This window comes from Pongo abelii, chromosome 15, assembly GCF_028885655.2.
Source record: "Pongo abelii isolate AG06213 chromosome 15, NHGRI_mPonAbe1-v2.0_pri, whole genome shotgun sequence".
Taxonomy (NCBI): Eukaryota; Metazoa; Chordata; class Mammalia; order Primates; family Hominidae; genus Pongo; species Pongo abelii.
The window spans coordinates 107,373,829-107,398,050 of NC_072000.2; the positions used below are offsets into that span (position 1 = coordinate 107,373,829).

Sequence of the window (24,222 nt, forward strand, 5' to 3'; positions counted from 1 at the left end):
AGTAAGTAACATACACAAAGTCAGTACAGCTGACCGTGAACAATATGGGTTTGAATGCGTGGGTGGGCCCATTCACAGATATTCACAGATACTTTTCAACCATATGTGGATGAGAATACAGAATTCCAGGGATGTGACACTTCAGCATCGGGGGTGACTTTCGGTCTACATGAACTCTACAGGGCCGGCTGACTGTGGGATTGAGTCCGCAAGGATATGGGTGTGTGTGGGGCTCCTGGAGCTGACCCCCAGGCTTAGCCAGGGCCGACTGTACTGTCCGCACAGGTCATCGGCTTTTTTTTTTTTTTTTTTTGAGACGGAGTCTCGGTCTGTTGCCCAGGCTGGAGTGCAGTGGTGTGATCTCGGCTCACTGCAAGCTCCACCTCCCGGGTTCATGCTGTTCTCCCGCCTCAGCCTCCCAAGTAGCTGGGACTACAGGCGCCCGCCACCACGCCCGGCTAATTTTTTGTAATTTTTTTTTTTTTATAGCAGAGACAGGGTTTCACTGTGTTAGCCAGGATGGTCTCGATCTCCTGACCTTGTGATCCGCCTGCCTCGGCCTCCCAAAGTGCTGGGATTACAGGTGTGAGCCACCGCACCCGGCCTCATCCGCTTCTTAACATGCATGGAGAAACTGTCTACAAACCCAAACGGACAACGCGCCTGTGACCTTCATCTGATTTTCAGATGGGCACTGCAGCGCCGCCAGAAGTGCTGTTGCTTCAGACACCTGAAGGACACAGCCTTTGGGACGTACCCACGATGGCAGCTGTCAGGACGGCCTTGATGAGAGGCAGCGAGCTGTCGTAGGCTTCCAAGGGAACATGCACGACCTGATTCCTCAGCCGGTTTTTATGAAGGATGGACTGGAGTCCTTCTAGAATCCCAACCCACTTCCTCTTTTCATTCTCATTTTCTGTCAGAATGAGCAGCGAGCTGGTCTTAGAAGGTGCACCTAAGAGAGAGGCTGTCACCTTCATGACAGGAAACAGAAGAGAAGAGAGAAGTCATCAAACGCCAAAGCCGCACACAGCTGCCACGGCCCTGCTGGAGCCACGCACCCTGGGAGCAACGGGGGCTGATGGGCTTCCCAGGCAGGGACCCCTGACTCCACCTCGCTGGGCACCCTGCAGGGGCTCCCGTAGCAGGACACGGAAGGGGCGGGGTTCTAAACAGCCCCATGAGATCACTTCCTGGTCCCATTTTTGTTAATTCTGCTTTTGTCAAAACTATGAGTAGCTGCCTACTTTAAATCTGCTTTCTTGAATAATCATTATAAAAGTAGATTCTGAAAATGTGTGCAGGAAAAGCAGATCTCAAAAACACTGGCCCAAATCACGCCTCCCTGTGAGCAGCCTCTGAGCACGCATGCTACCAAATGACCATCGTTCCAGTAACAATGATGGCAATTTCCTGTACTGAATAGAACTGTGATTTAGTAAAAGCTAATTTATAGACTTAGTTTTGTCAATCAAAATTTTGCTGTGTTTATAAGAAAATTCCCAGTGGAGGGGGCTGGAGGGTTTCTTTCCCCAATTCAGTCTTCTAGGAATGTCCTAATGCTACAATGTCTAACACTAACTCAGTGAAGGACTCACTCAGCCAACAAAAACGCTGGCTCCAATTGGCTGGGGGGCACTGGAGCAGCACCTTCATGCCTAACTCGCCACAGTGCCCGCCTGGCAGTGCACACGCTGTGAGGACAGTGGCCGGGACGTGGACTGAGTGGAAGAAGAGTTTCAGATGTAGGAGAAGGGAGGGTCAGTGAGGTGGAGTGTCTGGGAAGAAGCCAGCCAGGAGGCTCCCCGAGACGGGCACAGGCTGCTACTTGGCCAGGACGGGACACGCAAGGACCTGGAGCCAGGCTGGAGGCTGAGACCCGAGGGCCACACTGCAGGTGCTGATGGCTGCTGCGGCACAATGACATGCCTGGAATAATCAGTTTTAACCATGTGCTTTGTTAAAAAGATTAATGAAAAATTCATACCCTGAATATACATGGAATATCTCGGCGTGTAGCATGAATGACATCTGAGGCCAGGACTGAGCTCACGGAAAACTCGTCATCTCTGGTAAGAAAGAAACATTGACCCCGCTGGGAGACACACACAAAGGGCCCAAGGCCCTCCCACGCCCTGCCCTGCCCTGCCATGTCCTTCCACCACCGTGTTCTGCAGTGGAGGGCGGGTCCTTCGCCTCCCCAGATGTAAGAAACATGGGCAGGGCCAACAAACTCAAGACTCTGGCAGGTGTTTTAGGGCTCAGGGATGCCACAAGGGAAGCCCCAGAGCCTCATCCCCACTGTGCTGGTGCCTCCAGACTATGCCAGTTATAGACAACTTGGTTTACACTTGGCACAGCCAAGCAGTCCCTCCACAGCCAAGTGCAGAGGACAGGTGGGGTGAGGCATGTGGAGGTGAGTGGGGAGTGGGAGGGAGTGGGGGGTGGTGGGGGCTGGGCGTGGAGGTGAGGGGGGAGTTGGGGGTGGGTGTGGAGGTGAGGGGGGAGTCGGGGGTGAGGTTGGGGTGGAGGTGAGGGAGAAGTACGGGGGTGGGTGTGGAGGTGAGATGGGGAGTGGGGGGGTGGAGGGTGTAGGTGATGGGGGAATAGGGGGTGGGGTGGGTTTGGAGGTGAGAGGGGGAATGGTGGGTGGGTGTGGAGGTGAGGGGAGTGGAGGGTAGGTGTGGAGGTGAGGGGAGTGGAAGGTAGGTGTGGAGGTGAGAGGGGCAGTGTGGGGTGGGTGTAGAGGTGAGGGAAGGGTGGGGGGTGGGTTTGGAGGTGATGGGGGAGTGGAGGGGTTGGGTGTGGAGGTGAGAGGGGGAGTGGGGGGTGGGTGTGGAGGTGAGAGGGGGGTAGGGGAGTGGGGGGTGGGCTTGGAGGTGAGAGGGGGAGTGGTGGGTGGGGTGGGTGTGGAGGTGAGAGGGAGTGGGGGGTGGGTGTAGAGGTGAGGGGGGGTAGGGGAGTGGGGGTTGGGCTTGGAGGTGAGGGGGGAGTGGGGGGTGGGGTGGGTGTGGAGGTGAGGGGGGTGGGGGAGCAGGGGGTAGGGTGGGTGTGGAGCTGAGCGGGGAGTGGAAGGTAGGTGTGGAGGTGAGAGTGGGAGTGTGGGGTGGGTGTAGAGGTGAGGGGGAAGGTGGGGTGGGTGTGGAGGTGAGGGGTGGGTTTGGAGGGAGGTAATGGGGAGTGGGGGGTGGGTGTGGAAGTGAGAGTGGGAGTGGTGGGTGGGGTGGGTGTGGAGGTGAGGGGGAGTGGGGGCTGGGTGTGGAGGTGAGGGGGTGGGGTGGGTGTGGAGGTGAGGTGGGTGTTGAGGTGAGAGGGGGACTGGGGGTGGGGTGGGTGTGGAGCTGAGGGGGGAGTGGAAGGTAGGTGTGGAGGTGAGAGTGGGAGTGTGGGGTGGGTGTAGAGGTGAGGGGGAGGGTGGGGGGTGGGTGTGGAGGTGAGGGGAGGGTGGGGGTGGGTTTGGAGGGAGGTGAGGGGGAGTGGGGGGTGGGTGTGGAAGTGAGGGAGAGTGGGGGGTGGGCTTGGAGGTGAGAGGGGGAGTGGTGGGGGGGGTGTGGAGGTGAGAGGGGGAGTGGTGGGGGGGGGTGTGGAGGTGAGAGGGGGAGTGGTGGGGGGGTGGTGTGGAGGTGAGAGGGAGTGGGGTGGGTGCAGAGGTGAGGGGGAGTGGGAGCTGGGTGTGGAGGTGAGGGAGTCGGGTGGGTGTGGAGGTGAGGGGGTGGGGTGGGTGTGGAGGTGAGGGGGGACTGGGGGTGGGGTGGGTGTGGAGGTATGGGGGGTGGGGGGTGGGGTGGGTGCGGAGGTGGGGGGTGGGTGTGGAGGTGAGGAGGGAGTAGGGGGTGGGTTTGGAGGTGAGAGGGGGAGTGGGAGGTGGGTTTGGAGGTGAGAGGGGGAGTAGGGGGTGGGTTTGGAGGTGAGAGGGGGAATGGTGGGTGGGTGTGGAGGTGAGAGGGGGAATGGTGGGTGGGTGTAGAGGTGAGGGAAGGGTGGGGGGTGGGTTTGGAGGTGAGGGGGAGTGGGGGTGGGGTGGGAGTGGAGGTGAGAGGGGGAGTAGGGGGTGGGTTTGGAGGTGAGAGGGGGAATGGTGGGTGGGTGTGGAGGTGAGAGGGGGAATGGTGGGTGGGTGTAGAGGTGAGGGAAGGGTGGGGGGTGGGTTTGGAGGTGAGGGGGAGTGGGGGTGGGGTGGGTTTGGAGGTGAGGGGGAGTGGGGGTGGGGTGGGTGTGGAGGTGAGAGGGGGAGTGGGGTGTGGGGTCAGTGTGGAAGTGCTGTTCTGAAGAGGTTCCCTAAAGAGTGCTGAGCCCTCTGATGGGGCCCCCGACTTGGGCTCATGCCAACTTTTCATCTACCAGTGGCTCTTCGTCACCAGGCCAGGGGCATACCTGTGCACAGCCAGGGACTGGCGGGTGCCCCGGGGGGAAGGGGCATGGAAAGTGGAGTATGCTGCCAGGTGATCCCGACTCACCCTCGCTGTCCTCAGGGTACCCACTCAGCAGCCCTGCCCCAAGAACCAATGCTACAGATGGAGTATCCAGCCCCGGCCTGAGCCCAGAGCAGTCCCGTGTGCACCACACAAGAGACGGTGCACGGGCACAGCACAGAGATGACACAAAGGCAGTAGCACGGCTCCGTGTGCAGGCCCCGGGCTGAGCTAGGCCTCTTAGTGATGCGTTTACCTTCACAACAACACTCCACATGCCAGTAACATGACCACTGTCCTCATCTCACAAACAGATGAGCCACAGATGTCAACTCTAGGAGAAAGTGGAAAGGAGGCCCCGCCTGCTCCTGCAGCTGACACTGGGTGGCACTGAGACAGGGTCACACAGCAAACGCTACAGCCACGCACACCCACACGGCCCACGGCTCCAGACTTCTTCCACACACCAAGAGCACCTGCTGCGGTCTCTAAAACGCACAGACGGCTGTGGGCTGCATGGCTTTTCTCTGGAATATCTTCTGCTTGTTCTTGGGCATGTGGTTTTCTTATGTTACATTAATTTCCCTGTGGCAAACTTTTCAATGCAAACACATGCGAGGCAGGAAGCGTCTACAGCGCTCACGTTCCTGTGCACGCAGGCCCACATGCACGTCTGTTCATATGCATGTGAGCGTTTGAAGTCATGACTAAGCTGTACCCATTTTTGCAGCCGTACAATAATGAAGCAGGTGAAGTATAAATGAGGTGAAAGATTACTAAGGAACACACTGTCCTTTTGGCTAAAGACAGATGAGGAAGATTCACAGAGCAAGGACAGTGCTGCCCAAACGCAGACCTGAGATCCAAGACTTGGCTCGCAATGACACCAGGCTGGGTGGATTTTCCTTCAGGCAGATCATACAGGAAGAGCTTGCAGTCACAAACGACCGCATATGCGCGCTGCCATCCCTTCTTCACCCCCGTGGGCTTTGGGACCTATGAATAAAAACAAACAGTGGCCACGTTCCACCAGGCCAGGCAGGCCGCCAGGCCCCATTACACTCGTTCACAATCTCCTTCCAGCTGCCAGGCTGGCGGCAGAGCTGTTCGGACAGAGGGGTGTTTGCCCAAGAAGGCTCAAGGTGTTGCTGGGGAGGGGTCCATGCGTGACAGCAGATGGTGCCAGGGAAAGCTGGCAGCTCAGCCAACGCTGTGTCCACCCCATGCAGGGTGCTGTGGTACACGCAGCCCTACAGTCTCGTAGAGGTAGGCCTGGCACAGTGGCTTTCAGACTGAGCTTCTGCCCACTGGCTGGACACTCAGCCCAAGATGGACTCTGAGTGAGCGTCTGCGTGGAGGCCTCAGGATGCCCAGGCCATTCAGAACAGCGGCTGCGCCAACCTGATGGCCTCAGTGCCCAGGAGGGGAAGCCTCCTAGGACTGGCACCAGGGCCACCTGCCACAGCAAGGGGCTGCTTTCGAGAGTGGCTGGGCATGGCTATTGGTCACTGCACCTCACAGGCACCGAGGGCTGAGGGGCGGAGATGAAGCCGCCTACCTTGACATGGCCTTTGTAGGCTGTTCCGATGCCTCGCTGCACATCCACGCCCAGAGGCCTCTTGGACTGCTCGGGAGGTATTGGGCACACCTGGGGGGCACTGTCTTTGCAGGACACATGGCAAGCAAAGGAACACACTGGAAGAGAGCAAGAACACTGCCTTCAAAGCTTACTGCCTACAGAGAAGTCACTGCAGAACCTATGCCCTGAGGAGGCAATTTAATAATTACCAGGTCTCGTCTGGAATCCCAGCACTTTCGGAGGCCGAGGTGGGGAGACCACTTGAGGTCAGGAGTTTGAGACCAGCCTGGCCAACATGGTGAAATCCCGCCTTTATTAAAAATACAAAAATTAGCCAGGCGTGGTGAAGCGCACCTGTAATCCCAGCTACTCGAGAGGCTGAGGGAGGAGAATCGCTTGAGCCCGGGAGGCAGAGGTTGCAGTGAGCTGAGATCACACCATTACATTCCAGCCTGGGCCACAGAGCGAGACTCCATCTCAAAAAAACAAAACAAACAAACAAAAAATAATGACCAAGTCTCACATCAAGTCCAGACATCCAAGAAGGTAAAAACAGTTGCAGGGCAGAATCCACACAAAAGCTCAGGGTTTCTGGCACTGAATGCGTCTTCAGCATGAGCACAGGGAAAGGGCCCATGGCAAAAGCCTGCTTCCATGCTATCCCTGCCAGCCCGGGCCGCCTCCCACACGGGTGAGTTTCTACATGGCAATTCAGGCCAATGGTCATGGGGACGCGGGGCCTTGGCAGCCAATCAAAACATGCATGAGTTGAAATAACAAAAAACAATGCTTCTGCTGTAATGTAGAATGAAGGGCAACTCTGCCCACAGACCCATGGTCAGGAAGGCGTGAGTGCTCAGAGCCAGTGCAGGTCTGGGCTGCTGGACCCTCCCACAGCACTGGGTGGCTTGGGGTGGTTGCTCATCTGTGAAAAGGGGCAATCACTGAGGGGGTAAGAGCATGTCGAATCCCAGCACAGGGCAAGAGCACAAGATACAGCCTTAAAAATACGATGGGCTGGGTGCAGTGGCTCACACCTGTAATCCCAGCACTTTGGGAGGCCGAGGCAGGTGGATCACTTGAGGTCAGGAGTTTGAGCCAGCCTGGCCAACATGGCGAAACCCCATCTCTACTAAGAACACAAAAATCAGCCGGGCATGGTGGCGTGGGCCTGTCCCTAGCTACTTGGGCGGATGAGGCAGGAGAGTCACTTGAATCTGAGAGGCAGCGGTTGCAGTAAGCTGAAATTGAGCCACTGCACTCCAGCCTGGGCAACAGAGTCAAACTCTGCCTCCAAAAAGAAAAAGAAAAAAAATACGAATGATGACCAGAAGCAGAGACAAATAATTTTAGTTATCTCTAGATAATTTGATAGTGGAAGGTTTTACACAATTATTTTTCCTCTCTGATTTTCTAGAACAGCTGCAGATGATACACTTTGTAATAATTTCAATAGATGATCTGGGTCACCACAGAGGTGCACAGCACACTGGAGCCCCCAGCACAGCAGGGATCCACGGTTCCACAGACCTTTACTGAGGATTTGTAAAAATAAACCTGCCAGGCTGGGTGTGGTGGCTCACGCCTGTAATCCCAGCACTTTGGGAGGCTAAGGCGAGAGATCACTTGAGTCCCAGAGTTCGAGACCAGTCTGGGAAACAAAGTGAGACCCCCCACTCTCTATAAAAACATTTAAAAATAGCCAGGCATGGTGGTGGTGTGTCTATGGTCCCAACTACTTGAGAGGCTGAGACAAGGGAATCGCTTGAGCTGACCTGTGATTGCACCACTGCACTGAAGTCTGAGTGACAGAGTGAGACCCTATCCCCCCACCGCCCCCCAAAAAAACCCTGTCCTCAAATCATGCCAATGACACTTCACTTTAGTTTGGCTTGCTTGCATAAGGGCTGCCCTGGAGCCGGCTGGTGCCCTGAGCTGCAGGGGTGTGGGGCTGTGCACGCTGACCCTGGGAGCTGCAACGACACTCACCCTCGCAGGCGTAGCCCTGCCGGATCAGCCCAACCATCAGGGAGGTGCAGTGGCTGCACTGAGTAGGGCTGGAGAAGGACTTGATGCTGAACTGGTGAGCTTTTGGCTGGAAGGAGAAAATCAAGAACACTGAGGTGAACCATGGACTCTTGAGAAGAGTCAGATCCATCTGCCTGTGATCCAGTTTCTACACAGCTTGGGCATTATCCTGAAAAGGTGGAAATGTGCAAGTTCTAGTCTTGGTCTATGTGTTCCCTAACAGGGCTCATCAAATAGTGGTGAAAACCACACCTACGAGCTTGAGCCAGAGATAGGCCGACAAATACTTCCTTCAGTGGGAGAGCACTGCTACCAAAAAGCGAGGTCAGCTGGGCCAGAGTGCCGAGGTGGCATGGCCAATGCTCTTTCTGGCTCACGCTCCTGGCCTCCTGGAGACCAGCACCAACTGGCTCTTGGGGGCCGACCTGGGGCCACATTTGGGTTGGGCTGCACACAGGCCTTGCATGTGTCCAAGAGACACTCAAGAATCACCTACAGGAGGACAGTTCATAATAGCAAACGCCTGGAAAGGCTCATGGTCCCTCATCAGGAGTGGACACATTGTGAACCCAGCAGCAACTGCAGCAGCCCCAAGGCTGAACGGAGGGTTGTGGTGCAGGCCATGCGGGACTGCCAGTTTACAAAGCTCAGGCGCAGCAGAGACCAATATGATCCTCAGCATGAGACAGATGTGGGTGAGACCACTTGCAAGAAGTAGGGGAGTGGCCGACACACACTCCAGAGAGCTGCGGGGGAAGAGGCTGGCTGAGGTGGGCAGGGAGGCCGTGGGGCGGTGGCTGGGCCATCAGGACTAGGAGTGACACACCAGCACTCTGCAGAGTTGCTGCTATCAAATATGGTAACCAAATAAATGACCTTGCAACTTGGTCCCTGACGCTGCAAGTCTTAGGCCAAAAGCCAAACCCTTAATTAGTCTCATACACGTTTGGCTTCTTACGTCCAGCTGGCATAGCTGCCTGTGGCGGGAAGCACAGGCAGAGGCCGTGTCTATAATAACAACAAAAACCACCTTAGGCTACAGGGCTGTGTACTCGCAATGCTTGGAACTCGGGGGCCTGTCACCCTGGAGACTTTCTGATCTGCGTTGATGTTTATACGAAAGAAAAGGGGATGTTACAGAAGAAGCCGAGGCCAGGACAGGGTAGCAGGGGCCCAGTGGGGCCGCTGTGCCGGCTCTCCAGGATGCGCTTGTGAAAAGGATGAGGCTCAGAAGCGCACACGCACTGCAGTGCCGTTTATGCCGGGAGTCGTTCTCACCCACCAGCCACATGGTTCTGTAAGGTTCTCTAAGTGCAGGCAGACAAATGAAAATCAATGTGGAGAAGTAAGCTGCCTACCCGTGGAGAGAGGAACGTGGCTTGGGGAATGAGAGAAGGAGAGTGGGGAGACTGAATGCTGAACTTTTCCAACTAAAATATATTTGTGTAGCATTCGTATCATTCAGAAAATACAGGATCCTGACAGCTTCCTGAATTACACACCATTCTCAACAACTTTCCTACACAACATGAGGGTCGCTACTGTGTGTATGCAAAAATGACTAAGTCTGTTTTATTTATACAAAAGTTATTTTCTAAGTAACTGAGAATAACTAAATAACTAAGAAGGCGCCCCGGGTGAAAGCAAGGCCCCTACCTTCGGTCCAGCCAGAGCCAGGGCCTGCGTGGCGGGCAACGGCACAGCGGATGGCCTCTGCGGGGGCCGAGCCATGTCCTGGGAGACAAGCAGGACAGGTGAGTGTCGGCCCAGCTCAGCACGGCTGAGACACCTGGCCCCACGGGGTGCACTTCTCTCAAGAATGTGTTAACAGTGAACAGTTCTGCATTTTTAATTTGCTACAATGTTGCGACATCTGCTGAAGCCTCCCTCATCTAGGGGAGGGACTGACAGTTAATTCTCAAAATGAAAGGTGGGCTTGAGCACCTGGGCAGAGGCCCTCGCTGCAAGCTGTTATGCAGGGGCCAGGTGAGTGGCGTCTGGTCACCTGGACATGAGGGCAGACCCCAGGTGGGAACATCACCAGGGCAATGCTGTCTCACCTCCTGTTGCTCTGATGCAGCCACAGACATCGATGGGGATGCTTCTGGCTTCGGAGCTTGTGTTTCTTGCTCACTAGCTGAGTTGGTCTGTGAGAACCAAGAAAGAAAGAGTGGGGTGAAAGGACATATTCTACATGATCCAGACTCTACTTACAAGTTCTTTACTAATAAAAGCACATTCTGTCTGGCCCAGAGGTCCCAGCGGTTCTTACTCCTGGATCCTATCACCCCTTGGGTCGCCTCACAGACCCCTGCTCCACTCCCAGCTGGCCGGCCTGCCCTGAGGACCCCGGCACTTGGCTTCCTCAGCTGAGGGGTGACTGCTTGGCAGGTGGAGACTGACAAGTCACAGTCACCCCGCTGAGGTGAGAATTTGCCCGGAGACACCTCTAATGCACAGCCCTGAGCGTACCCGCCCCCTCCTGCAGCCTCCTCGCCCTGGCCACTGAAAGGGCAAGACCTGGAAATGCCGATCCTTCCTGACCTTTATTCATAAGTAATGTTATCTAAGCCTAGCAGCCTTAAGACCAATTAGCCAGGCTGGGCACGGTGGCTCACGCCTGTAATCCCGGCACTTTGGGAGGCTGAGGCGGGCGGACCACCTGAAGTCAGGATTTTGAGACCAGCCTGGCCGACACGGGGTTTAGTAGACACCCCGTCTCTACTAAAAATACAAAAATTAGCCGGGTGTGCTAGCACACACCCATAATCCCAGCTACTCTGGAGGCTGAGGCACGAGAATCGCTTGAACCCAGGAGAAAGTTGCAGTGAGCCGAGATCAAGTCGTTGCACTCCAGCCTGGGCAACAAATCAAGACTGTCTCAAAAGAAAAAGAGAAAGAAAAAAAAGATCAATTAGCCAAATGCTTCTTAACCTCATTTCAAGGATCAAGAAGAAATTCAAACATCAACAGAGGTCGGTGGGCCCATGAGTAGATGTAAGAATTTCCTTGAAAATTTTACGACACAGGGAAGCAATGTTTTGTTTTGTTTCAACAAATTAAGAGTTCTAATTTCACAGTGATTTATTTGAAGCTAAAGCTATACTCTGAAACCACTTAAGAACAATTCTATTTCAACAAGTATTCCTGAAACTAATAGTTTATCATCAAAGGCCATTGCTGTTTACACAGATGCACATGTAGGTATGCTGAGTAGTAAGTGTTAGCACCAGCAAACAGTGTAATAGGACACAGACATGGCTGGGTAGGCGCCTAAAGCAGTTGACAGCTGTATTTTGTGTTCCACATCAGAATCCCAATGAACCAAATCAGATAAACACTTTCCAACAGTTGCAATTAATTAGGCCACTGAGGAAGGAGCCAAATTCAGATGGGACGGCAGCACACATACATAAAACACACACACAACTGTGTACTGCAAATTCACAAGGGAAAGGCTAGCTCAACTGGCTAATTATCAAAGCTCAAGAATGTAAGCAAATCTGCCCCATAAACAAGGTATGTTAAGTGAGTTATGGTTCCATCTTTAGATAAATGAGGAGAAAAAGAATATTAATTTTAGGCATGTAAAAGCCCCACTCGTTTCATTTAGTTGGTTAATTAATCAAAGGGATGCAGATTCAGGGACAGGAGCACTGAGGAGAATGTGCACTAACAGGAGTGAAAGCCGCAGGAAGCCAGCGCTGGCAGCCACTTACTTCTTCCCAAAAGGCTAGCAGGGAAGATGCAGACGAGGAGGAGAGAGAGTCCTTGGAGGTAACAGACAGGAGGAACAAACATCATTTCCCACCCAGTCAACACTGGCATGAAGATATATTGACTTAATCTTGGTGACAAAATGTTTCCAGTAAAAACCAACATGTTTCATGCAGGCAGCGTGGGATAAGAAGTTTCTCAAAACAATTTTCAAAAGAGTCTGGAAGCTCTAACAGACTCAGCCCCTGATGGAGGGTTTTTTCTATTCAACAATAAATGCCTTCCCATTTAAATCACAGAGGGATTAGCGGCCGGGCATGGTGGCTCATGCCTATAATCCCAGCACTTTGGGAGGCCAAGGTGGGCAGATCACCTGAGGTTAGGAGTTTGAGACCGGTCTGGGCAATATAGCAAGAATCTATCTCTACAAAAATTTAAAAATTAGCTGGGCGCAGTGGCAAGCACCTGTAGTGTCAGCTACTCAGGAGGCTGAGGCAGGAGAATCGCTTGAGTCCAGGAGTTTGAGGTTGCAGTGAGCTATGATGGCGGCACTGCACTCCAGCCTGGGCAGCAGAAGGAAGCCCTGACTCTAAAAAATGGTTAAGATGGTAAGTTTTATGTTGTGTGTGCTTATATCACAATTTATAAATCAACTATGGGCAAGGCATGGTGGCTCACGCCTGTAATCCCAACACTTTGGGAGGCTGAGATGGGTGGATCACTTGAGGTCAGGAGTTCAAGACCATCCCAGGCGACATGGCGAAACTCCACCTCTACTAAAAATACCAAAAAAAAAAAAAATTAGCCGGGCATAGTGGCGCGTGCCTGTAGTCCCAGCTACTTGGGAGGCTGAGGCATGAGAATTGCTTGAACCTGGGAGGTGGAGATTGTGGTGAGCCGAAACTGCACCACTGCACTCCAGCCTGGGCGACATAGTAAGACTGTCTCAAAAAAAAAAAAAAAAAAAAAAAAAAAAAAAAAAAAAAAAAGGGAGGGATGAGGGATTAGCAAAGGCAGGCATGCCGGCTGTAGAGAATGAGGCATGAAGATGTCGCCTCTGTCTCCATCTCTGCTGCCCACTCTCCACAGCTATGACTCACACACTCATGGACAGTACTGGCTGTAAACTCACTTGCTATTGGGCCCTCTACTCTGTTAATGTTACAGAAAGCTACCGCTTTCCTGGCTGCCATTCAGTGATCAAGCACCATCTCTGGTTCTCTGGAATCCACTCATTCCTCCCCACAGCGGTGCCCGGCCCCACAGCAACGGGAGAGGCAATGACTCGTGCAGAAACAGGCTTATCAAAGACCCGGTGGGCACTTACCAGTTAAATAGATTTGCTTCTTTAAAACTGAGGATTTCGGGGAAAAGACAAGCATTGCCAGTTTGATAAAACAAACAAACATTTTGACAGGTGAAGGCGAACAGGTGTGTGTCCAGAGTGGCTGTGAGCAATGCAAGCCTGCTGGGGTGTTGTAATGACAGACACAGGCCAGGATGCTAACAGCCCACCCCAGGGGAGGCTGCTATGGGCAGATGCCCACATGGGCACCTGCTGACTGCCTCCTACTCACACAGGCAACAACCCTAGCCAACCCCACCTCAACCCAATGATCAGACTTGGCATCACCCACTCTGGGCAGGCCGGCCTCTATGCGTGGAAAGGGCACAGCTCCTCCTGCGGAGAGTTTGTGCCAAAGGTTCAACCCACAACTGATAAAGATGAAACATCAGACAAACCCAAAGTGGACATTCTGCAGGATAACTGGCCTGGGTAACACCAAAATATCATTGTCATAAAAGAGGGGACAGATGGGGAACTGTTCCAGATTAAAGGAAACAAAAGACTAAATGCGATTCGTGACCTCCAGGTGGATCCAGAACTAGGAGGAAAAGCCAGCAGGAAAGGACATTCCTGGGACGACAAGGGACACATGGATATGGGCTGTCCCATGGCATCAGCGCAGAATGCCTGATGACAGTGACACTGGTTATGTGAGAGAATGCCCCGATCGTAGGAAATAACTGCTGAAGTATGTTGGGGTCGTTGATACCTTCAAGTAGCTTTCAAATACTTCAGAGGAAAAAAGTCTCTATGTTGAGAGAGAGAAAGCAGATGTAGCAAAACCCCAGGTGAGGGACATGTACACATGCACCTTATTCTTCCCACTCGCCTGCAGGGCTGGAGTCTTCTAAATCAAAAGCTGGAACCACCTCCCCACCCCTGCACCCCATCAGGAGTTCCATTAGTGAGCTCCGCTCGCCCTGCTCCAACGTGCTTCGTGTGCAGCTATCGAGGGTGCATCCCTACAGGTTTCGAAGAGGAGGAAAGGCTGTCCTGTCTCCGTGGAATGCCACCAAGAACCTGAGGCCCATGGAGGGAGGCAGTGGGGTCTGCTCCTCACTCGACAGCTAATTCCCAAGTAGATGACCAGCGGCTCTGGTTGCCTGAGGGGGTTGGCTTCCTCGTGAGGGTCTCGGTGAGGCAGCTGGTGCCAGACTGTTCCCATCAACCACCTTTCCCATCGATCTCCAATGCCGAACTCTATAGCTACACAGATGGTTAACACAACTAAAGTATTTTAATTCGCTCTAGTGTCGGATTTTTTTTTTTTTTTTAAGAGATAGGGTCTTGCTATATTGCCCAGGCTGGTCTTGAACTCCTGGGCTCAAGTGATCCTCCCACTTCAGCCTCCCAAAGTGTTGGGATTACAGGCGTGAGCCACTGCACCCATCCCAGTGTGAGAATTTGTATTAAAGTATTTACTTCAAATAATCGCTACAGGCCAGGCGTGGTGGCTCACACCTATAATCCCAGCACTTTGGGAGGCCGAGGCGGGCAGATCACCTGAGGTCAGGAGTTCGAGACCAGCCTCGCCAATATGGTGAAACCCTGTCTCTACTAAAAATACAAAAATTGGCAGGGCGTGGTGGCGGGTGCCTGTAGTCCCAGCTACTTAGGAGGCTGAGGCAGGAGAATCACTTGAACCCGGGAGGCGGAAGTTGCAGTGAGCCAAGATCATGCCACTGCACTCCAGCCTGGGTGACAGTGCAAGACTCTGTCTCAAAAAAAAAAAAAAAAAAAAAAAAAAACTCTCTACACAGCTGAGGCCAGTGTAGATTTCTCCCTGAAGAGGCTGAGCACTTTCTTCATCTCAATTCTACTTAATTTGAGTTGAGAAAGCTTCTCTGTGAGCACCGCAAATACCCTAAATGTCTGTCACCGGTTGCACTTAATGTGGGTTGATTACACGTGGGTCAATTACACAGTTAGCACAACTCTGAGATAAACACTGAATGGATATTTATTGCTGTGTTTGTGGCCCCATGAGTGGTAAAATCATATATGACACTATTTCTAACTTGTCATAAACTCATCTTTCACTTAAGAAAAAAAAAAACAATGACTTACTCTAAATGTCAGGTCATGTGCAAGAGGAGCAGTGTTGAAATACTCAAAAATGGAATCCTGAAAATCTGGAAGTTTGAGCCCTGTAAAAAGAAAAAAGAATAGTCAAGGTAAAAAAACTAAAGTCTACATATTATTTTCAGACAGAAAGACTCAATGTCTTCAAGATGTCAATTCTCCTTGAGTAACTGATACATCTGACATGATCGCAATAAAAAAAAAAAAAAAACACCAGGCTTTCCCCCCAGAGAGTAACAAGAATCAAAAAGTTCACTTGAAAAAGTAACCAAGGGACCAGGTGCGGTGGCTCATGCCTGTAATCCCAACACTTTGGGAGGCCGAGGTGGGCAGATCATCTGAGGTCAGGAGTTAAAGACCAGCCTGGCCAACATGGTGAAATCCCATCTCTGCTAAAAATACAAAAATTAGCTGTGCATGGTGGCATGTGCCTGAAATCCCAGCTACTCGGGAGGCTGAGGCAGGAGAATCTCTTGAGTCCAGGAGGTAGAGGTTGTGGTAAGCCAAGATCACGCCACTGTACTCCAGCCTGGGAGACAGAGCGAGACTGTCTCAAAACAAAAACAAAAACAAAAACAAAAAAAACCCCCTCAAAACCACAGGGCGGCTGGGCTGGGGGTAGGTGGAGGAGGAGTAGATCTACCAGGTATTAAAACAGATTCACTAAGGCCTCTACAATAAGAATCATGGCCGGGCGCAGTGGTTCACACCTGTCATCCCAGCACTTTGGGAGGCCAAGTTCAGAGGACTGCTTGAGGCCATGAGTTTGAGACCAGCCTGGGCAACACAGAGAGACCCCATCTCCACAAAAAATAAATAAATAAAATTAGCTGTGCATGGTGGCATGTGCCTGTGGTCCCAGCTACTTGGGAGACTGAGATAGGAGGATCACTTGAGCTGGAGAGATTGAGGCTGCACGTGCCACTGCATTCCTGCCTGGGTGACAGAGTGAGATCCTGTCACACACAAAAAAACACATATCAAAAAACAAGAATCAAGTGGTTCTTGCCCATGAACAATGGCACAGGGGAGAAAATCCAGACCCAAGTGCCCATGGTGATCCTGTACATGACAACAGTCGTACATAAAATCATCAGGAAAAATAGCTTAATAACTGGTATTGGACAACTAGCTAGCCATTAGCAAAAGATAAAACTGGATATACTCCTCAAACCGTATGTCAGAGCAAATTTCAAATGGATCAGTATTCTAATTTAAAAAATGAGGCTGGGCACGGTGGCTCACGCCTGTAATCCTAGCACTTTGGGAGGCACGGCAGTCAGATTGCTTGAGTCCAGGAGTTCAAGACCAGCCTGGGAAATATGGCGAAACCCCATCTCTAAAAATAAATAAATAAATAAATAAATAAATAAATAGATAGATAGCCAGGTGTGGTGGCACATGCCTGTAGTCCCAGCTACTCAGGGGGCTGAGGTGGGAGGATCACTTGAGCCCAGAAAGTTGAGGCTGCAGTGAGCCCTGATCGTGCTACTGCACTCCAGCCTGGGCAACAGAGTGAGACCCTGAATCAATCAAGGAATCAATCAATCATGAAGCCACACAAGTATGAGAAGAATGGGGGAATCCCTCCAACAACTGGGAGTTAGGTGTATTTTCCTATTTATGACTCAAGGAAAAAGACTGAAAACTTGACACACAAAAAATTTTGAAAACCACCTTTTTTTTTTTTTTCTTGACAGACGGAATCTGGCTCTGTCACCCAGGCTGGAGTGCAGTGGCGAGATCTCAGCTCACTGCAACCTCTGCCTCCCAGGTTCAAGCGATTCTCCTGCCTCAGCCTCCTGAGTAGCTGGGACTATAGGCATGCGCCACCATGCCCAGCTAATTTTTGTATTTTTAGTAGAGATGGCAAAACACCACCCCCCCCTTTTTTTTTTTAAGACAGCGTTTTGGTCTTGTTGCCCAGGCTGGAGTGCAATGGTGCAATCTCGGCTCACTGCAACCTCTGCCTCCCGGGTTCGGGTTCAAGTTCAAACAATTCTCCTGCCTCAGCCTCCTGAGTAGCTGGGATTACAGGCATGCGCCACCACGCCCGGCTAATTTTGTATTTTTACAAGAGATGGGGTTTCTCCATGTTGGTCAGGCTGGTCTCGAACTCCAGACCTCAGGTGATCCGCCCGCCTCAGCCTCCCAAAGTGTTGGGATTACAGGCGTGAGCCACCGCACCGGCTGCAAAACCACTTTTATTTGGCAAAAAAAATAAATGAATAAGCAAAGACAAAGAGAAACTAGGAAAAATACTTGCAACTTACATCACAAACAAAAGACACTAATCCCCAAAATGCAAAAGGCTTTTAGAAATCCGCAAGACTAACAACCTGAATTTTTAAAAGCGGGCAAACAATAAAAACATACAATGCACAAAATACAAAAGTCCCTCAAACATATAAAAAGATGCTCAATCTTACTTATGAGACATATGCAAGTTAAACCTCTACGGAGATGCTATTTCTCACCTATTCAGAGCGGCAAAAATCCAAAAGTCTGAAATCCTACTTTGTGGGTAGGCTGTGGGGCAGAAAACCCTCATGCAGAGTGGGACGAACGTCACTGCACAGCCTCTGGAGGCCTGTCTGTCAGCACGCAGCAAGAGTGTACACGCCTGTTTGCCCTTTGCCCTGGCAATCCCACTTCTAGAACTCTATCCCGAAATACACCGACAAAAATAGGAAATGTTCTATCCATACAGCCACTCCTGGCAGCACTTTCTATGACAGCAAATGCCAGGGAATAACCCATCCCAGTGGCTGGCCAGCCCACGGCAGTGCACAGTGCAGCTGCAGAGGGGGCCGGGGTGGCCCCTCCAGCACAAAATGATGCCTTTTGTGTAATCAGGGGATACAAATGTGTGCCTAGATTTGTGTGGATTTGCCATATGTTTTCAAGATGGAAGGATAGGCTGGGCACGGTGGCTCACACCTGTAATTCCAGCATTTTGGGAGGCTGAGGTGGGTGGATTGCCTGAGGTCAGGAGTTGCAGACCAGCCTGGCCAACGTGGCAAAACCTCATCTCTACTAAAAATACAAAAATTAGCCAGGGATGGTGGTGGTGTGCACCTGCAATCCCAGCTACTTGGGAGGCTGAGGCGGGAGAATCCTTGAACCCAGGATGCAGAGGTTGCAGCGAGCCGAGATCGTACCATTGCACTCCAGCGTGGGTGACACAGCGAGACTCTGTCTCAAAAAAAAAGGAAGGATAAACCAAAAACAATGGCTACCTTTGGGGAAAATATATTTGAAGATGTTTGAAAATGCTGATTTTGGAAAATACTGAATTTGGAATTCTGTAGGTGCTTCTAAAGTAACTATTAAGTTGAAAAGAAAATAAAACCATTCATTTGAAAAATACTTATATTCAAATAATGCAGAATCACATGACGTTAATTTACCAGTATCTGCTCTGAATTTTTCTTCCATCTTTTTCTTCAAAATTTCCATTTCTTCTAATAATTCTCTGTTTTTGGCTTCGGAATCCTTTAGTTTGCTAAAATAAAAAATAAATGGCTTTAAGTGCACTGAGAAGAGGTTGTCTGTGAGCTGGTATGGGGCAGGTCAGGATGAGAGAGCCGGGGTTTCTCCCCAGCACCCAGGACTGTCCAGAACGTGGTAGCTCATGCTGGGCCTTTCTACTGCAAACACTATGAACTGTACGAATATTTCAAATATAAACATTCAAACAGGAATTTAAAAAGTCATGGCTTAGGAAGGCGTGTCTCATGAAGGCCTAATGGAGCTCTGACCTTCCTAATCTCGTTCCCAGGTGAGTCCTCTGTTCTCCAGGGACACAAGGCCCAGGCCGCTCAGCCTTCAGCCCCGTCAATATCTTTCCCATAACTGGCAAGATGGTGGCTGCACCAAGAAGCACCAGCACCACCCACACGGGCAGCCTTGCAATTCCAGCAACTTCGTGGAGGGGACAGAGAAAGTCAGGCTGCCACGGGGAACACTTGGCCGGGAGGGATGCAGTTTGTGGGGGCCGTTCCACTTATCAGTGGGGTGACAGTGGGCAAATCACCTGCAGAGTGTGTGTAAGTGGGAGTAACAAGACTGACTACCCTGTTGGGCTGTGGGAGGGTCATAGGATTTAACAACAGAACAGTCTTACAGCAGTTCCCAGTATAAAGAAAGTCAATTTAACTGAAACCTATTACCATTAATTTTTTAGCCCCAAACTGACAGGATTTGGGACTTGGTAATTCTCTTAAGAGACACTGTCCCTTCCAGGTCCTCCCCTGCCTCATGGCACAGCAGAGCTGGCCTGGTTTTTATGAAACTGACGTTCATTATCGTATCCTCGTAAAACCGGATCTGCAAAGAGGAGACTCTCAGCAAATACTGACTGAATTCACTGCTGTGTGAAAATGGCATTCTCGTTGCTGCTTGGAGTTAGGGAAAAATTTCAAGTGAGAATGCCATCTTCAACCTCTGTTTTAAAATATTCACGTTAGCTTGAAAGGAACAATCTTGAGTTAGTGAATGGAGCGGCACGGAGGTGATTAAGCAGTGAGAGGGGCTCCCGTCAGACAGTGGTGTGAGTCTCGCTACCCAGTGTGGGGGCACAAGCACCCGCTGCTGTCAAAACATGGCTTGCACCGCACCACACACCCCCGCGGCAGACAAGGCCCTGCACCCTCGTGGCCACCTCCTCAGTGCCAGAATGGCCTGCTATTCAGGGCTCCTGCAGGTGAACCCGACTTGCTGCCTCCTAAGGCTCCAGCAAACACCATGGCCCCGATTTTCCAGGCGAGGAGCATCAGAGCCCGTGAGGCTCAGGGCTGGCTCAAGGCCACACAGCCACTGCTCCTACTCGGAGTCAGACCCTAGCACCAAGTACCTTTCCAAGGTGAGGTTGGAGTCCTTGACCTTCCTCAGCTCCTCCTGGACAAGCTGCTTGGCCCGGATCTCTGCCTCCAGGGCCGACTGCAGCTCTAGCCGCGCGGACATGTCCAGCTTCTGGCTGCGGCGCACCTTCCACAGTGGATCCTTGACACATGGTTATGGCGTTAAAAATGCATTTTCAGTTATCTACTTGTTAAACTAATGTTAACAAATAAGTTATCTTTGTCTAACCTTAAGCCATTATGGTCTCATTTAGATATTAACTCTAAATTATGGAGGTGCCTCAGGAGTTTCAGTTTTGATATTTTATGACTCTTACTCTTCCTCAGAAATCTTCTAAAAAATAACTAAATAAAAATAATTTACTTTATCTTTTAGAAGAATAAAAGTGATTCTGTGGTGCAATTTCTTTTTTTTTTTTTTGAGATGTAGTTTCGCTCTTGTTGCCTAGGCTGGAGTGCAATGGCGTGATCTCGGCTTATCGCAACCTCCGTCTCCTGGGTTCAAGCGATTTTCCTGTCTCAGCCTCCCCAGTAGCTGGGATTACAGGTGCCACACCATCATGCCTGCCTAATTTTTGTATTTTTAGTAGAGACAGGATTTCACCATGTTGGCCAGGCTAGTCTAGACCTCCTCATCTCGTGATCCACCCACCTTGGCCTCCCAAAGTGCTGGGATTACAGGCATGAGCCGCTGCGCCTGGCCTCTGTAATGCAATTTCTATATGGGTCCACTGGACCCTGGACCCCTTTACAAACCTAAGGTACATTATAGGGTTCGGTTATCCTTTTCTCATAACTTGAAACATTTTGCTATTTCACCATCCTGGGAATTATGTCATTACTCATTCCTACCTGTGATTAAAAAAAAAAAAAAAAAGACTAAAATAATAAGGGAAGAATGACGGAGTGACCTAGGATGAAGCAACAGTGGAATAAACCAGTTCACTAACATCATCCTCCTGTTTTCTTACTGAGTTGCCCAATATATGACATCAACTTTTGAGAGGTATGAAAGAAGTCCAGAGATGCCATCTTGCTGTTTTTTTTTTTAAACAAAACAAAAACCTTTCATTGAACACAATTGAGAATTCTTCATTTTCCATCTATAACAGTAAAGAGAAGAAAATGGACAGAGGAAGGTCAGGTGTGGTGGCTCATGCCTGTAATCCCAGCACTTTGGGAGGCTGAAGCCGGCAGATCACCTGAGGTCAGGAGTTTGAGACCAGCCTGGCCAACATGGTGAAACCCCATCTCCACCAAAATACAAAAATGAGCCAGGTGTAGCGGCACACGCCTGTAATCCCAGCTACTCGGGAGGCTGAGGCAGGAGAATCACTTGAACCCGGGAGGCGGAGGTTGCAGTAAGCCAAGATCACGCCACTGTACTCCAGCCTGGGCGACAGAGTGAGACTCTGTCGCAGGGGAAAAAAATAAAATACACAGATCACTAAATGAACCAATAAAATTAATAAAACAAAGCTCTCTGAGGGCAGAATCCAGTCTTAATTTGACACCACAGAGCTCAGTGCTCAATAATTATTTGCTAAATGAATGAATGCCATCGAGAGAAGCCATGATGATCTGATAGCTAGCAAATGTTGGCGTTCCTTAAATTGGGGAACTGGTTGTACAGAAATCTCTTGCATCACTGTAATTCCCTAAATACTACTTAAATGTCACATTTATACTTAAAACCATTAACGAATTACTCAGTAATAGAAATGCAGGCATTACACAAAACCTACCAGTGTTCTTGACCCCAGACTAGAACTCCTCAAAGCCTCAAGCTCTTCGGTCATCTTGGAAGCAAGAGCTTGAAGGTAACCCCGGGCATCTTTCTCGTCACTGACCCTGGAGGAGGGAACAGATGTTCTGTCTCACGAAGCATGGCGATCAGCGAGAAGTCAAACAAGAAGGGGATGTTCCCGCCTTCCTCGGGACACAGTGACACAGTGTCACGTCAGCCAGAGTGCCCGCAGTGTACCCGTTGTATACACGGGATCTCATTGATGGAAGCGTCGTTACATGGCACATGACTGCAGTTTAAAAAGACACCAAACTTCCAAGACTCAAGAATGAAAAAATTGTATTACTCCATAAATATATATACCTACTATGCACCCACAAAAATTAAAAATGAAAACTCTTTTTTTAATTACAACTTCACACCTTAGGAGCAGAGGGCCAGGTCCCAGCTCGCTCCGAGTCTCCCTGCTGCTTCTGCAGCCGCTTTGGGAGGGCTCTGCCTCCCGCCTCGGAGAACGCGAGGGGTGTAAACGGCTTGCCCCAAGTCCTTCAGTGGGTTGGTGGGGGCGTGTCTCCACCTCTATTCCAACAGAACCACTGCCCCAGACATGGGAAGTTCTGGGGAACAGCAGCGAGACCTGCACCCCAGCCTGAGAGGCACGGCCTGGCGCGGAGCACAGGATCAGGCAGCAGAGGCGGGGCAGGCCCTGTGGACTGAGCAGGGAGCGGCTTCACAGCTGCTAATGAGGCCACGCACGTACCACTGAATGATTTCCGCAATCTGAGCTTCCCAGTGGGCCACCGACTCCTTCTTGGCTGCCAGGTCCTGCAGCTCATCCTCCAGCTGTCTATTTTGAGCTGTGAGTTTATCCACAAAGGAACAGAGCTGAAATGAAACAATTTCACCACAGAACTTGTTAATCGGGCATCCTTTAAGTATGCTGGCATTAACACTGGAAGTTCTTTTGAAGACTCTGAAAGTTTTCTTTAATCGTCATGAGATTTTTCCAAACTAAGTTCATGATATGGATTTTTTCATTGTATCTAGCTTAAGTCACATTTCAATTCAAATCTCAACCTAAACCGATGGAGCTAGTGACTTCAGGCAAGTGGCAACTTTTTGCTGAATACAAACATCCTATTTAAAAGACCAAACACGTGACTCCATTCAAAAATTAAAACAGTCGCTCTCCCTCTCCCTCTCCCTCTCCCCTTTCTTCGGTCTCCCTCTCCTTCTTTTTTCGGTCTCCCTCTGTTGCCGAAGCTGGACTGTACTGCCGTGATCTCGGCTCGCTGCAATCTCCCTGCCTCGAGCTCCTGTGACTCTCCTGCCTCAGCCTGCTGAGTGCCTGGGATTGCAGGCACGCACTGCCACGCCTGAATGGTTTTTGTATTTTTGGTGGAGACGGGGTTTCGCCGTGTTCACCGGGCTGGTCTCCAGCTCCTGGCCTCGAGTGATCTGCGGGCCTCGGCCTCCCGAGGTGCTGGGATTGCAGACGGAGTCTGGCTCACTCAATGCTCAATGGTGCTCAGGCTGGAGTGCAGTGGCGTGATCTCGGCTCGCTACAACCTCCACCTACCAGCCTCCTGCCTTGGCCTCTTAAAGTGCTAAGATTACAGCCTCTGCCCCGCCGCCACCCCGTCTAGGAAGTGAGGAGCGTCTCTGCCTGGCCGCCCATCGTCTGGGATGTGAGGAGCCCCTCTGCCCGGCCGCCCCATCTGGGAAGTGAGGAGTGCCTCTGCCCCACCGCCATCCCGTATAGGAAGTGAGGAACGTCTCTGCCCGGCCGCCCATCCTCTGGGAGATGAGGAGCGCCTCTGCCCGGCTGCCCCGTCTGGGAGGTGAGGAGCGTCTCTGCCTGGCTGCCCCATCTGGGAGGTGAGGAGTGCCTCTGCCCAGCCGCCACCCCGTATGGGAAGAGAGGAGCGCCTCTGCCTGGCCACCCCGTCTGGGAGGTGAGGAGCGCCTCTGCCCGGCCGCCTCGTCTGGGAAGTGAGGAGGGCCTCTGCCCGGCCGCCCCATCTGGGAGGTGAGGAGCGCCTCTGCCTGGCCGCCCCGTCTGGGAAGTGAGGAGCGCCTCTGCCCGGCCGCCCCATCTGGGAGGTGAGGAGTGCCTCTGCCCGGCTGCCACCCTGTCTGGGAGGAAGTGAGGAGCACCTCTGCCCGGCTGCCCCGTCTGTGAGATGAGGAGCACCTCTGCCCGGCCGTCCCGTCTGGGAGGTGAGGAGCGCCTTTGCCTGGCCGCCACCCCGTCTGGGAGGAAGTGAGGAGCGCCGCTGCCCGGCTGTCCCATCTGGGAAGTGAGGAGCGCCTCTGCCTGGCCGCCCCGTCTGGGAAGTGAGGAGCGCCTCTGCCCGGCCGCCCCGTCTGGGAGGTGAGGAGTGCCTCTGCCCAGCTGCCACCCCGTCTGGGAGGAAGCGAGGAGCACCTCTGCCCGGCTGCCCCAT

General features: G+C 51.7%; 1 protein-coding gene across 4 annotated transcripts in view; it reads right to left on the minus strand.

Moving 5' to 3' along the window:
- The window catches only part of CDC42BPB (CDC42 binding protein kinase beta), a 130,225-nt gene that overhangs the window by 12,588 nt on the left and 93,415 nt on the right, over positions 1-24,222 (minus strand). For 2 of the 4 annotated variants that reach the window (XM_002825127.6, XM_054530916.2), the window contains exons 17-28: positions 22,536-22,660; positions 21,774-21,879; positions 20,022-20,170; positions 18,577-18,671; positions 15,152-15,231; positions 10,080-10,166; positions 9,676-9,753; positions 7,981-8,086; positions 5,971-6,107; positions 5,269-5,408; positions 1,988-2,069; positions 758-974 (exon numbers count right to left, since the gene is read on the minus strand). In XM_002825127.6, coding sequence (XP_002825173.3) covers positions 758-974; positions 1,988-2,069; positions 5,269-5,408; positions 5,971-6,107; positions 7,981-8,086; positions 9,676-9,753; positions 10,080-10,166; positions 15,152-15,231; positions 18,577-18,671; positions 20,022-20,170; positions 21,774-21,879; positions 22,536-22,660 — 1,402 coding nt within the window. The remainder of the gene's footprint in view (positions 1-757; positions 975-1,987; positions 2,070-5,268; positions 5,409-5,970; positions 6,108-7,980; positions 8,087-9,675; positions 9,754-10,079; positions 10,167-15,151; positions 15,232-18,576; positions 18,672-20,021; positions 20,171-21,773; positions 21,880-22,535; positions 22,661-24,222) is intronic. The other 2 variants (XM_009249511.4, XM_054530917.2) reach the window with 1 other exon arrangement.